Source organism: Hyperoodon ampullatus (genome assembly GCF_949752795.1).
Source record: "Hyperoodon ampullatus genome assembly, chromosome: 5".
NCBI classification, from domain to species: Eukaryota; Metazoa; Chordata; class Mammalia; order Artiodactyla; family Ziphiidae; genus Hyperoodon; species Hyperoodon ampullatus.
Window position 1 is genome coordinate 86,857,860 of NC_136918.1, and position 15,111 is coordinate 86,872,970.

At 36.3% G+C, this 15,111-nt stretch overlaps 1 protein-coding gene across 1 annotated transcript in view; it reads left to right on the forward strand.

The window, feature by feature from the left end:
* Nucleotides 1–15,111, forward strand: part of SPICE1 (spindle and centriole associated protein 1) — a gene marked incomplete at its 5' end in the record, with an annotated part of 56,531 nt that overhangs the window by 21,053 nt on the left and 20,367 nt on the right. Inside the window, 3 exons of the mRNA XM_079704929.1 lie at nucleotides 5,164–5,306; nucleotides 5,518–5,655; nucleotides 6,008–6,273. Of these exons, the coding sequence (XP_079561055.1) occupies nucleotides 5,164–5,306; nucleotides 5,518–5,655; nucleotides 6,008–6,273 (547 nt within the window). The remainder of the gene's footprint in view (nucleotides 1–5,163; nucleotides 5,307–5,517; nucleotides 5,656–6,007; nucleotides 6,274–15,111) is intronic.

Genomic DNA, 15,111 nt, shown 5'->3' on the forward strand with positions numbered 1-15,111 from the left:
AATTCAAATTTAGTTGGTCACCATTTTGTTAGGAATACCTGGAAATACGTATTGTCTTTTAAGTACTTTTTCTTTCAGAGCCTAAATATAACTAATCTTGTACAGAATTACTTCTATTCTTTACACTTGAATCAAATAATTTTTTTCATTTGGTAGGTTAAGTTTAGTTTTATCTCATTAGTTGTTTGAAAAGGCAATTTCCAACTTACGAATACCTTATGTCTCAAAATGTTACTTATTGACTGCTGGTATTAGAGTATTAGAAGGTATTAGAAGGTATTAGAGGTATTAGAAGATGTATTAGAAGATGCATTAGACTTGGAATCTGGGGACTAAGCCTTTGGTTACTTACTAATTAGATAATCTGTGGGTCTTTATTTCCTCACTTGTAAAATATGAGGGGGGTAGAACATATGATTTTTAAGGTGCCTTCTGATTTGAAAATTTCTGTGAATTCTGTGAGTTCCTGTGAGCACTGAATTGATTTCTCATAGCAATAATATTATACATGATAAATATGTTCCTGACCCAATCCTCAAAAGCCTCTACTGAGTCATTGCTGTTTTTTGGGGGTCAGTACATTCCAAGTGAGGAAACAGTGATTGCAAGCATTTCTCTCACTTTAACCATTATCAATACCTACTTCCTCTGTAGATCTTTGTGTATAGGCTGGGGAGAGGGAAAAGTGATGTTAGAGCATCCATAGGAAAAAAGCGAGAAAGAATTGAGAGGAATAAACCCCTAGTGGCAAAAACTGAATGACAAGGAAAATTTCTTTTTCCAGTAGGCTTAGGTAGCTTCCTTTGGATGTGGTTTGTCTGTTAGGAATATAAATTAGAGTTGCTGATATTCCTAAGTTGTCTTTGAAATAAAGTCATTAAAATACTGTTGTGATTGATGCTGCCATAAAATAGAATTGGTGCTCATAAGTGGTCATCAGTGGAAATGGAAGGAGCTTGGATGTGAATCAATGCCCAAAGTAAATAAAATAAGTAAAATTGAGTTCTAGATCTAAAGGAGATTGTTGTCTTCAGATGGTGATAAGTACTTTAAAGTAATTTCTTATTCTTCCCATCATATTTCAAAAATATTGGGTTGGCCAAAAAGTTCACTTGGGTTTTTCCATAACATCTTAATCCGAATGAACTTTTTGGCCGACCCAATAATCCCTATAAAGTATTTTAAGTTTCTAAGTTGAAAGCTGCCAAATTCAAGGTAGTATGTTAGTTTCCTGGAGTTGCTATAAAAAATTATTACAAACTTGGTGGCTTAAAACAATAGAAATTTATTTTCTCACACTTCTGGAGGCCAGAAATCTGAAATCAGTTTCACTAGACCAAAATCAAGGTGTTGATAGGGCCACACTCCCTCCAGAGGCTCTAGAAGAAAATCTGTTCCTTTCCTCTTCCAGCTTTTGATGGCCCTTGGTCTTTCTTGGCTTGTGGCTACATCACTTCAGTCTCTGCTTCTGTCTTCACAACACCTCCTGCGTGTGAGTGTGTGTGTGTGTGTGTGTGTGTGTGTGTGTGAGAGAGAGAGAGAGAGAGAGGGAGAGAGAGAGAGAGAGAGAGAGGGAGGGAGGGGGAGGGGGGGGAGAGAGAGAGAGAGAATCTACCTCTGTCTCTCTTTTATAAGAATATACGTGATTTCATTTAGGGCCCACAGAGGATAACCTCACCATCTCAAGATCTTTCACTTAATCACATCTGCAAAGACCCATTTTTGGCCACTTTCAGGTTCCAGGGATTAGAGCATGGACATATCTTCAGGGACCATAATTTAGCCTACACAGTCCACCCACTGGCCCACATGCAGAATTTACATTCACCCCATTCCAATATCCCCCAATGTCTCAGCATCAACTCAAGTTCAAAATCTCATCTAAACATAAACTCAAACCGAATCTAATCATCTAAGTCAGGAATGGGTAAAACTCTGGATATGATACACCCTGGGCCAATACTCTTCTCCATCTATGGTCCTGTGAAACTAGAAAACAAGTTATCTGCTTTTAAAATACAATGATGGAACAGACATAGGATAATAATTATGGACATTCCCATTTGAAAAAGGAGAAAATCAAAGGAAGAAATGGGTCAGCAGTCCCAACCCAGCAGGGCAAATTTTATTAGGTTTCAAGGCCTGGTAATAATCCTCTGTGGCTTGACACTTTACCCTTTGGGTCCATGGTTCAATTCTCTGTGCCTGTGGCTCTGGCCTTGGACTCTGTCCATGGATCTAGTCTCTATACCTGCAGCCCTGGCTTTGAAATCATTATTCCTTTTTTTTGAAGCCTGTCTTTTCCCCTGAGTAATTTTATCAGCCTGTTTACTATCTGGAGAATTTTAGGAGTTTGACACCCTTCCTTCATTTCATCCTATCTCTGTCCCTTTCAGTAGTACCAGCTTGTAGTATTTCTGATGGTATAACATTGTCAAAAGATCTTATGGGTCTCCTGTGTATGTCATGGGAAAGCATGCCTTTAGATGAGAGCTCCTCTATTGATCTTTCCTGGATAATCCCGTCTTCGTTGTTGGCTTCTGCTGTGATCATTGAGGGGATCCAGGAGTCACATGCCTCATCTCTTTAGAAGTAGCAAAAAATTATCCAGCCGTACACTTGTCCTTCTCTCCAGAGCCTGCTTTCCTAACAGTGGCTCCTAATTTGAGCATCTATTGCAATCTGAAGAGTGAGAATTTCTCAAATCAAGTCCTGGTTCCTTTTTGCTTAACAGTTCTTCTCTCAATTTATCTCTTTCCTCTTGCATTTCACTGTAAGCAGCAAGAAGAAAGCAGGCTGTACATTCAGTACTTTCCTTGTAAACTTTGACAGCTAAATATCCAGTTTCATTGCTTACAAATTCTGCTTTCCACACAACTCAGCTAAGTTCTCTGCCACTTTATGGTAAGGATTGCCTTTTTCCCAGTTTCCATTAACATGTTTCTCATTTCCTTCTGAATCCTTACCAGAAGCTCCTTTAATATTCATATTTCTACCAACATTCTATTTATGATGATATGTTATTTTCTTTGATAATATAGGCTTTCTCTACCATGCTTCTCACTTCCTCTTGAGGCCTCACTGGAAGAGTCCTTAACATTCATATTTTTATCAATAGTCTTTTTAAGACAATCAGGCTTTTTCTATCATTCACCTAAAAATTATTCCAGCCTTTACCCATTATCCAATTCCAAAGCTACTTTCACATTTTTAGATATTTGTTACATAAGCACCCCATATCCAAGTACCAAAATCTGTATTAATTTTCTGGGGCTGTGTTAACAAATTTCTACAAACTTGGTGGCTTCAAGCAACAGAAATTTATTCTCTCACAGTTCTAGAGACCAGAAATCCTTAATCAGTTTCACTAGACTGAAATGAAGGTGTTGGTATTGCCACATTCCCTCTGGATACTCTAAGTTATAATCCACACCTTGCCTCTTCCAGCTTCTGCTGGCTGATGGTGTGTTTTTGGCTTGTCCACATCACTCCAGCCTCTGCCTCCACCTTCACATCACCTTCTCCACTTGTGTGTGTCAAAACCTCCCTCTGCTTCTCTCTTAAGGATGCATATTATTGCATTCAGGGCCCATTTGGATAGTCCAGAATCATCTCCCTATTTCAAGACCCTTAACTTAATCACATCTGCAAAGTCCCTTTTTAGTCAGATAAGGTAAAATTCACAAGTTCCAGGGATTAGGTTATGGGTATCTTTTGGAGGGCCATTCTTAAGCCTACCATAGATAGTATTGTCTTATTTTGTTGTTGTTATTTGATATAACCTAATTCTTAAAAGTATAAACATTAGAGATGGTAATGGGAGTTCACACTGGTTTGGATTTTCCCAACTTGTACAGAAATCTCATTATGACACTTTTCTTAGGACTTATCCTGAAGGTTGGACTTAGACCTAACTAACACTGTCTTATGGAGGAGTCTTTCTGATGCTTTGATAACTAGCCATAATGTGAATGGACCACATTACAGCCTTTTGTTAACTAAACTTTATATCAACTAGTGTACAGTGTGCTGTCCACAGGTTGCTTGAAAGCAACTCCTCTAGGTTGAGGTTTGTAGAGCCACTAAATAAGATTTCTCCTTTCCTCTGTCATTGTTGTTGTTGTTTTCCCATAACAGTTTTATTGATTTATAGTTCACATACTATACACTCTACCCATTTAAAGCATAGTATTCAAAGATACTTAGATTTTTAGTATATTCATTGAATTGTGCAACCTACAGTCAATTTCAGAACATTTTCATTACCCTCAAAGAAGCCCCATACTCTTTAAAGTCAGACCCCATTTTCTCCCAAACCTTTCAGCCCAATCTAATTTGTTAGGTGAATCTGGGTTTTTTTGTTTTTGTTTTTGTTTTAAATCTCTGTAGATTGCCTATTTGGACATTTCCTCTGTATAGAATCATGCAGTATGTGATATTTTGTGTCTGGGGTCTGTCACATGTTTTCAAGATTTATCCATATTGTAACATGTTAGCACTCCATTCTTTTTATGGCTGAATAATATTCTTTTGTGTGGATAGAGCACATTTTACTTATCCATTCATCAGCTGGTGGACATTTGGGTTGTTTCCACTTTTAGACCCTCTACGTCTTTTAAATATTAGTCTAGTTGGGGAATAGACAAAGAAATCAGACAACTGGAGATTGAAAAATCAGCTTTATCAGTGATAAAGATGATTACAGCAAAAGGCTTATCTCTCTCACCCCCTACACTGTAGCTCTTCTTCTCATTCCCTCTCCCCGCCTCCCTGAAACACAGGGGCAGAGTCTGCTCCAGTCACTTTACTTCAGTGATGAGCAGAGACTGTGCTCTGAGGACAAGCTCCTTCATAGAAACCATGTACTTTCTCTAGAGAAAGAGAGAGGAGGACATAACCTATAGCACAAAATTTCAGAAAGGGCAAATCGCTCCTGGTTTAGGAGCCAACATAGCTAGGAAACTGGGAGGGAGATGGAATGATTCCTTCTAACACCGAGAAGACTGGCATTTTAGATTTTTATCTTATAAGTTAAAGCAAAACATATTTCTCTTTGATTATGAAATATTAAAAGTTTCTTCAAATCAAACATGTAAACAGTTGAACAAGTTAAATGATAGTACTTACTAATTCTAATATAGCTTGTTGTCCCATAATTTATAGGTTTCTCCACCAAATAAAGGAAGATAATTCCGAGTTAATTAATAAACTATGGACTGATATTCAGCAGAAAGTAGCAACACAATCACAAATAACAACCTCTTCAGGAACTCCATCATCTGCTTCTCCATCAGGAGAACAAAAAGGTTTGGTTCCTGACTGTATTAGTTCTCCCAGAGTAGTAGCTTACTTTATTATGTTCTTTCTTAAGCACAGTAATTTTTTAAAGGAACGTTATTTGAGTTTTGACTGTCTTAGCCTGGTTGAGTAAATACTCATTGACCTGTCGATTGACATGCTTAAAATTTTTTTGTTGTTGTTCACTTGAGATACTTTTGGAAAAATTCTCCCTTTTAGCTGCTCTGAATGCTACCAATGCTGTTAAGAGAATCCATACGAGGCTTCAACTGGAAGAATCTGCTGAGACTCTAGACTCAAGCTATGTAGTGAGACAAGTGCTGAACTCAAGGAAGCAAAAACAGCTGCTAAATAAAGGTTCAGTCTCTTAATTGACAAATTGGGTTATTAAACATGTAACTTGACACAGCTATCTTAGTTTATTAGTGCATGTCTTCTCCCTTAAACTCATCCAGTTGGATCCTACTAAGTAAGAGTTTGTTGAATGGTAGCCAGGCAATGCCTCCTTTTATTCCATGTAACTCTAGAAGGATGGTTCTCATCCATTCATTACAGATAGTATAAGTCTGGTTCAAACAGTATAGATTCTTTATGAGAAAATGATGATAACTTCGATAAAAAACCTTTTATAAATTGTGAACAACAGTCAAACGTTTTTCTAGTGTAATTTTTCCCAGTCTTAACATAGAATGGCTTCTGTCATTATCAGTGAAAAGAAAACCAGATTTGCGTGCTCCTTCCAAACAGAAGAATAGCGTGTTATCAACCAGCACAGCCTCCACAGACTTACCGAATAGCAGTAACCCCAGCCTAGATGTCCTCAAACACATGATACATGAAGTGGAACATGAAATGGAAGAATATGAGCGGTGGACAGGACGCGAGGTCCAGGGGCTCCAGAACAGTCAGGGTCTCACCGGCTTCACCCTGTCGCTCGTGAGCTCCCTCTGTCGCCTGGTTCGGTACCTTAAAGAGGTGAGGTTATTAGAGTCTTCTCTTCTGCCAGACTAATGGCAGAAATGGGTAGGTTTTTCCCCTCTACACTTGAATTATTGCAATCTCCAAATAAAGTATAGTCAAATTTGAATAGCTTTGTTTAAAATACATCAGCTTTAGATTATCTGTAGTAAAGGTTTATCCTCTTAATTTTCCTCTACATCCTGATACAGATACATCAGATAAGTGATGTTGATTTTAATATGAGCTTTAGTAAAATATAATTAGTTAGGTAAATCTGCTATAAATAAAATTATATCTTGTGCTAATACTTAATATTACTGTTTGGCAGTTACAGATTAATTAGAACAACTAAACATTCTACTGCTTTTCTCTGCTTGCTATTCCCACTTCAGTTCACTTTGGAGAGTGGTATGCCTGTAATCTGTAGACACAGATTAGGAAAATTCTTCATATTATTTGTATCACTGGTAACTTGGGCTTTGCTTCAGTGTTTGAAGTGGGAGACATTTTATTGTTGTAAAAATAAGTTATAAGACAGGCAAGAATTGTATCTTTAATTCATTTGTGAATAATAATCAGTCCTCAGAATGCTGTGGGATTAGAAATGGTTATGTATTATACCTTTTTAAAAACCTATTTAAACTGTTATTTATTTTTTATATATTTAAATTTGTTAAGCAAATATGACCAAAAACTGTTTAAGGAAATTTTATCATTTAAAAAAAGTTGATTCACCACCCTAATTTACATGTATCAATTTCTCTGGAGATGTCTTCCTAAATTTGCTTTTTAAAAAATTAATTAATTAAAATGTTTACTTCTGTTTTTTATATATATGTTTTTATTTTTTATGTTGGAGTATATTTGATTTACAATGTTATGTTAGTTTCAGGTGTACAGAAAAGTGATTTAGTTATACATATACATATGTCTATTCTTTTTCAGAGTCTTTTCCCAGATAGTTTATTACAGAGTGTTGAGTAGAGTTCCCTGTGCTTTACAGTAGGTCCTTGTTGATTATTTATTTTATATATAGTTGTGTGTATATGTTAATCCCAAACTCCTAATTTATCCCTATCCCCCCCCCGCCAACCTTTCCCCTTTGGTAACCATAGTTTGTTTTCTAAGTGTGCTAGTCTGTTTTTGTTTTATAAATAAGTTCATGTGCTATACAGTAGGTCCTTGTTGGTTATCTATTTTATATATAGTGGTGTGTATATGTTAATCCCAACCTCCTGATTTATCCCTAGCTCCCCCCCGCAACCCCGCCAACCTTTCCCCTTTGGTAACCATAGTTTGTTTCCTAAGTCTGCTAGTCTGTTTCTGTTTTGTAAATAAGTTCATTTGTATCATTTTTTTTAGATTCCACTATAAGTGCTATCACATGATATTTGTCTTTCTCTGTCTGACTTACTCTACTTAGTATGATAATCTCTAGGTCCATCCATGTTGCTGCAAATGACATTATTTCATTCTCTTTTTATGGCTGAGTAATAATCCATTGTATATATATACAACATCTTCTTTATCCATTCATCTGTCGATGAACATTTAGGTTGCTTCCATGTCCTGGCTGTTGTAAATAGTGCTGCAGTGAACATTGGGTTGCGTGTATCTTTTCGAAGTATGGTTTTCTCCGGATATATGCCCAGGAATGGGCTTGCTGGATCATCTCGTGGCTCTATTTTTAGTTTTTTAAAGAACCTCCATACTGTTCTCTGTAGTGGCCATACCAATTTACATTTCCACCAACAGTGTAGGAGGGTTCACTTTTCTCCACACCCTTTACAGTATTTATTGTTTATAGACTTTTTAATGATGGCCGTTCTGATAAGTGTGAGGTGATACCTCATTATAGTTTTGATTTACATTTCTCTAATAATTAGCGATGTTGAGCATCTTGTGCTTTTTGGCCATCTGTATGTCTTCTTTGGAGAAATGTCTATTTAGGTCTTCTGCCCATTTTCTGATTGGGTTGTTTGTTTTTTTGATATTGACCTGCATGAGCTGTCTATATAATACATCTTGGAGATTAATCCCCTGTTGGTCACATCATTTGCAAATATTTTCTCCCATTCAGAGGGTTGTCTTTTTGTTTTGCTTGTGGTTTTCTTTGCTGTGCAAAAGCTTTTAAGTTTAATTAGATCCCATTTGTTTGTTTTTATTTTCATTACTCTAGGAGGTGGATCCAAAAAGATATTGCTGCGATTTATGTCAAATACTGTTCTGCCTAAGTTTTTCTCTAAGAGTTTTATAGTATCCGGTCATACATTTAGATCTCTAATTGATTTTGAATTTATTTTTGTGTATGGTGTTGGAGAATGTTCTAATTTCATTCTTTTACATGTAGCTGTCCAGTTTTCCCAGCACCACTTATTGAAGAGACTGTCTTTTTTCCACTGTATAATCTTGCTTCCTTCATCATAGATTGATTGACCATGGGTGTGTGGGTATATTTCTGGGCTTTCTCTCCTGTTCCATTGATCTATAAGTCTGTCTTTGTGCCAGTACCATACTGTTTTGATTACTGTAGCTCAATAATATAGTCCGAAGTCAGGGAGCCTGATTCCTCAAGCTCTATTTTTCTTTCTCAAGATTGCTTTAGCTATTCGGGGTCTTTTGTGTTTCCATGCAAACGTTAAGATTTTGTTTTGTTCTAGATCTGCAAAAAATGCCATTGGTAATTTGATAGGGATTGCATTGAATTGGTAGATTACCTTGGGTAGTGTAGCCATTTTGACAGTATTGATTCTTCCAACCCAAGAATATGGTATATCTTTTCATCTGTTTGTGTCATCTTCGATTTCTTTCATCAGCATCTTATAGTTTTAGGAGTACAGGTCTTTTGCTTAGGTAGGTTTATTACTAGGTATTTTATTCTTTTTGATATGATAGTAAATGGGATTGTTTCCTTAATTTCTCTTGCTGATTTTTTGTTGTTAGTGTATAGCAATGCAACAGATTTCTGTATTAATTTTGTATTCTGAAACTTTACTGAATTCATTGATTCCTCTAGTAGTTTTCTGGTAGCATCTTTAGGATTTTTTTATGGGCCATGCGAAGAACCATAAATGTTACTTACTCTGAAGGCAAAGGGAAATCCTTGACCTGTCCTCAACAAAGGAATGACACAAATAGATTAACATACTGAACCTACCCAGGTTCTGCATGGCGGACTCATTGTAGGAGAGCAGAGCTCCCACTGTTCTTTCCCCACATCATTGCAAGGAATAATGGTTCTGCTTTCTCTGAGAAAAAGCAAGGAGTGAAAAATACCTCCACCTTCATTGGGTCCAGAAGCTCCACCTGGGGAAGAACTTTTCACTAAATGTAATCACTGATTTCCACTGGACTGCTGATGAGATCTTTGTTAAGTGAAACATGTTTCCTCAATTCTTACACCTGAACATATCTCCTCTCCCTATTATTTTACCTAGAAGCAATAACAATGTCCAAAGATATGCAGTTCTAGCAGGAGTGATAGTGCACACGTTCTCAAGCAGGACACCTTTTGGAGTGATTCAGAAATTACAGCCACAGGTCTGTAACAAAGAGAAATGGATATGGTAGCTCTCTGAAAACAATAATGCATCATGCAAGTAAACATTATTACCAGGAGTTCAATACCAAATATGTGTAAACTAGGACAAGCACCTGCACTAAACTGCTTCTCATCACTTGGCCCATTGAGTCTCTATGTGTAAGCAAGTATCAGAAAAAGATGTTTGGCGCTACCATGACAATAAATCTATCAAAGTTGGAAGCATTGAACTATGTGAATTATTTCCCAAAATACAAACCTCAAGCTGGAAAGAGTTGTATTCACCTGAGGCATTTCTGTGAAAATAAATTAAATATTACATAAAAGAGACAATGGACACAATCAGTGTCTAGATTGATATAGGATTTTTAGTGACTTTCAGAAGACACTTATGATATGCAAAATTGCATTCTCTTCTTGTTTGTAATTATTATACTGAAATATATTGAGCAAACCCTTTGATGTAAATATTGAAGCAGCTATTTGCTTTTTAACTCAGTAGTGCAAGGTCATTTCTCCAAAGTGGGGGGGAAATTAAAACTACATGAGAGAGTAGCTCTGGAATGTCACACTGATGTTAAGGTTACTATTTAGATTAAAATATCAGTTTCAATGACTATGGAAAAAATTGAAAAGCATTTTTCCCATTTAAACTTATCAGACAGATAATACCAAAGTAGGGACACGATTTTCCCGTTGGCTCTGGTTAGTCTCGTATGTAGAAAATGTATGGATAATTTTTCAAGCTTATCAGGGCCTATAGACATACTGACTACATTGTTCTGCAGGGCACAGATCCTACTGGCTTGAAGAGATACTGCGGAAGCCTATCAGCTACATGAATGTACCTCTCATGTTTTTGTTTGCTGGTTGAGTACATAAATCAAAAATGTGGCGTGTCTTTTTTTTTTTAACATCTTTATTGGAGTATAATTGCTTTACAATGGTGTGTTAGTTTCTGCTGTATAACAAAGTGAATCAGCTATACGTATACATATATCCCCATATCTCCTCTCTCTTGCATCTCCCTCCCACTCTCCCTATCCCACCCCTCTAGGTGGACACAAAGCACCGATCTGATCTCCCTGTGCTATGTGGCTGCTTCTCACTAGCTATCTGTTTTACATTTGGTAGTGTATATATGTCCATGCCACTCTCTCGTGTTTGTGGTTTTTACAGTTTTTTTCTCGTAGTTGATTTCTAATCTCATAGTGTTGTGGTTAGAAAAGATGCTTGATATGTTTTCAGTTTTCTTAGATTATTCAGGCTTTCTTTATGGCCCACTGTGTGATCTATCCTGAAGCATGTTCTGTGTGTACTTGAGAAGAATGTGTATTCTGCAGCTTTCTGGTGGAATGTTCTATAAATATCAATTAAGTACATTTGGTATAATGTGTAATTTAAGGCCTGTGTTTCCTCATTGACTTTCTGTCTGGATGATCTGTCCACTGATGTAAGTGGAGTGTTAAAGTCCCCCACTCTTAATGTGTTACTGTAGATTTCTCCTTTTATGGCTGTTAGCATTTGCCTTATATATTGAGGTGCTCCTATGCTGGGTGCATGTATATTTACAATTGTTATATCTTCTTCTTTGATTGATCCCTTGATCATTATGTAGTGTCCTTCTTTGTCTCTGGTAACAGTCTTTATTTTAAAGTCTATTTTGTCTGATATGAGTATTGCTACTACAGCTTTGTTTTAATTTCCATTTACATGGAATATCTTTCAGTCTGTATGTGTCCCTAGGTCTGAAGTGGGTCTGTTGTAGACAGTATATATATGGGTCTTGTTTCTATATCCTTTCAGCCAGTCTGTGTCTTTTGGTTGGAGCCTTTAATCCATTTACATTTAAGATAATTACCAATATGTATTTTCTTATTGCCATTTTGTTAATTATTTTGGGATTGTTTTCATAGGTCATTTTTCTTCCCTTCCTCTTTTGTTCTCTTTCCTTGTGATTTGATTATCTTTAATGTTGTATTGGATTCCTTTTCCTTTTTTGTCTGTATATCTATTGTAGATTTTTGGTTTGTGGTTATCATGAGGTTTTGATATAGCAGTCTATATATATACAATATTGTTTTAAGTTGCTGGTCTCTTAATTTCAAATGCATTTCCAATATCCTGCATTTGTACTGTCCTCACGATTGTTGATTTTGATATCATATTTGTGTATGGATGATTTCCTACCTTTACTGTATGTTTGCCTTTACCAGTTAATTTTCCCATTTGTAATTTTCTCGTTTCTTGTCATGGGTTTTTCTTTTCCCCCTGGAGAAGTTCCTTTAGCATTTGTTGTAAAGCTGGTTTGGTGGTGCTGAATTCTCTTAACTTTTGCTTGTCTGTAAACCTTTTGATTTCTCCATCGAATTGCAACGAGAGCCTTGCTGGGTAGAGTATTCTTGGTGGTAGGTTTTTCCCTTTTATCACTTTAAATATATTTTGCCACTCCCTTCTGGCCTCAGAGTTTCTGCTGAAAAATCAGCTGATAACCTTATGGGGATTCCCTTGTATGTTATTTGTTGCTTTTCCATTGTTGCTTTTAATATTTTCTCTGTCTTTAATTTTTGTCCATTTGATTAACAACTTATTGACCGGTGATGTATTGATACATCTTTTGTTACCTGAATGTTATTGACCAGAGACGTATCAGTACGTTTTTAGAAAGTGATACAATTAATATCACCGTGTGAAGTTGTTAGGGCTTAAAATTGATCAAGGGTTCATTATACAACTTGTGATTGTCATTATCATTCATGTTTTGCTCCATTAGGTTTTTGTTCCAAATTTGTGTAAATTATAAAGACAAGTTTATTACCGTAAAATCTTCAAAAATTATGCATCATGAAATTTTGAGTGAAGAAGAATTTTTCGGTGAATTTTATGCAGATACTTTCTCTGATTGTTAGTGACATATATACTAGTGTCTCAGAAGATGATAATTCTTCAGAATATAGTTCTGATTCAGAAGATGTGAATATTAGAACAACAAAAAGACAAAAAACCTTAGTGATTGATTCTGATACAGAAAGTGAAAATGAAACTCACAGTGCTGGAGAATGCTTCTTTGCTTCTACAGAAGAGTGGGTTGAAGGCAACATTTCACAAAAATTAGAAGACTTTATGGGTGTGTCAGCTGTAACTATTAATGTAATAACCCACAAAGTGTTAGTGAAATAGCAGAATTAATTTTTGGTAACAACTTTTTCAAGTTGGTCACTTCTCAAACAAACTTGTATCACCAACAGAATGAAAAATCATATAAAAAGTATGATAAGGCTTTAAAATGGACTGATGTAAGCAATATTGACATGAAGAAGTTTCTTGGATTAATAATTTTGATGGAACAAATAAGAAAGTCACATTGGAAAGAATATTGGTCAACTGATCCCTTACTTGAAACACCTATCTTTCCAAAGATGTTGATGAGAGGAAGGTTCAAACAAGTAATGACATTTCTTCACTTTAGCGATAACTTGGAAACTCCATGTCCTGCGACAGAATTTCAAAAGTTAAATCTCTTTTGGATTATTTTCTACCAAAATTTCAATCGATCTATGTACCCAAACAAGAGCTGTCACTTGAGGAGGCAAAGATAAAGTGGAGAGGACGACTCAGATTCAAAACCTATAATCCCAGAAAACTTACAAAGTATGGAATTTTGGTCAGGATGGTTAGCGAAAGTGAAACTGAATATACATGCAGCCTTGAGATTTACACGGGTGAAGGAAAGAAGCTGCAAGAAAGAATATTATTGGTCCTACAACCTTATCTTGGTTCATGGCACCATATTTACAAAGACAGTTATTACTACTGTGTCCACATCTGAAATATTGTTGAAAAATAAAATCAGAGTTTGTGGGACTATAAGAGAGAATCGTGGTCTATTAAACCAATTAAAGGAGAAATCTAAAAATCAACAGAGGGGAGAAATGACATTCTTACAGAAGAGAGAAGTGATTCTTCTTATATGGAAAGACAAGAGGCTAGTCTGCATGGTGACAGCTATTCATGATGCCTCCATAGCATCTACAGGAAAAGAAGACAGGAGGACTGGCTATCAGATAACTAAGCCCACTTGTATATAGAGTATAATAAATATATGAAAGGAGTTGATCAATCTGATCAAATCTGTCAAACTTCAGTGTCCTCTGGAAAACTCAAAAATGGTACAAGAAACGGTTTCTTTTGAGTAATTGCAGTTTATTCAATGTGTTTAAAATTTATTTAAGCCTTAATGCACAGAATAAAATGACTTACAAGTAATTTTTATTAGCTAGAGACTGGGTAACTGACCATTCTGGTGAATGTAGTGGTAGTCCCACACCTGGTCCTTCTTGTGGCGTTTCTAAAAGAGCCCCCTGCAAAGATCCACCTTGTCAACTATCAGGTAAAATAAAAACATATTCTAGAGGAAATAGTACCCACAGGACTAAAAAAAAGGTGCCACCAGAAAGTGTAGCATCTGCTCTTTCAGGGGAAAGCACAGTGAAACACAGTATGTTTGCAATAGGTGTTCTGTTCCCCTGCACAGAGGTACCTGTTATATTGCCTAACCCACTCTAACAAAATATTAGAATGCTTTAGTAAGACATGTACAAAGTTTCAAATAAATACATTAAGTGCAAAAAAAAGTTGTCAATATTTACTCAAATGCTAGTGTTTCCATATTCACTTACATAACAAATTGCCGGCCACCAGCATTAGTTTCTGCAAAAATCCCCTGGTCAGTAATGTGTTAATATGTGTCTTGGCATGTTCCTCCTTGGGTTTATCCTATATGAGACTCTCTGCACTTCCTGGACTTGGATGACTGTTTCCTTTCCCATGTTAGGGAAGTTTTCAGCTATTATCTCTTCTCATATTTTCTCAGGCCCTTTCTGTCTCTCTTCTCCTTCTGGGACTCCTAAAATGCAAATGTTGATGCGTTTAATGTTGTCCCAGAAGTCTCTTAGGCCGTCCCCATTCTTTTCATTCTTTTTTCTTTATTCTGTTCTATGGCAGTGATTTCCACCATTCTGTCTTCCAGCTCACTTATCTGTTCTTCTGCCTCATTTATTCTGCTGTGGATTCCTTCTAGTGTATTTTTCATTTCAGTTATTGCATTGTTTATCTCTTTTTGTTTGTTCTTTATATCTTCTAGCTCTTAAACATTCCTTGTATCTTATCGATCCGTGCATCCATTCTTTTTCTGAGATCTTGGCTCATCTTTACTATCATTACTCTGAATTCTTTTTCAGGTAGACTGCCTATCTCCACTTCACTTAGTTGTTCTTCTGGGGTCTTATGTTGTTCCTTTGTATGGAATATAT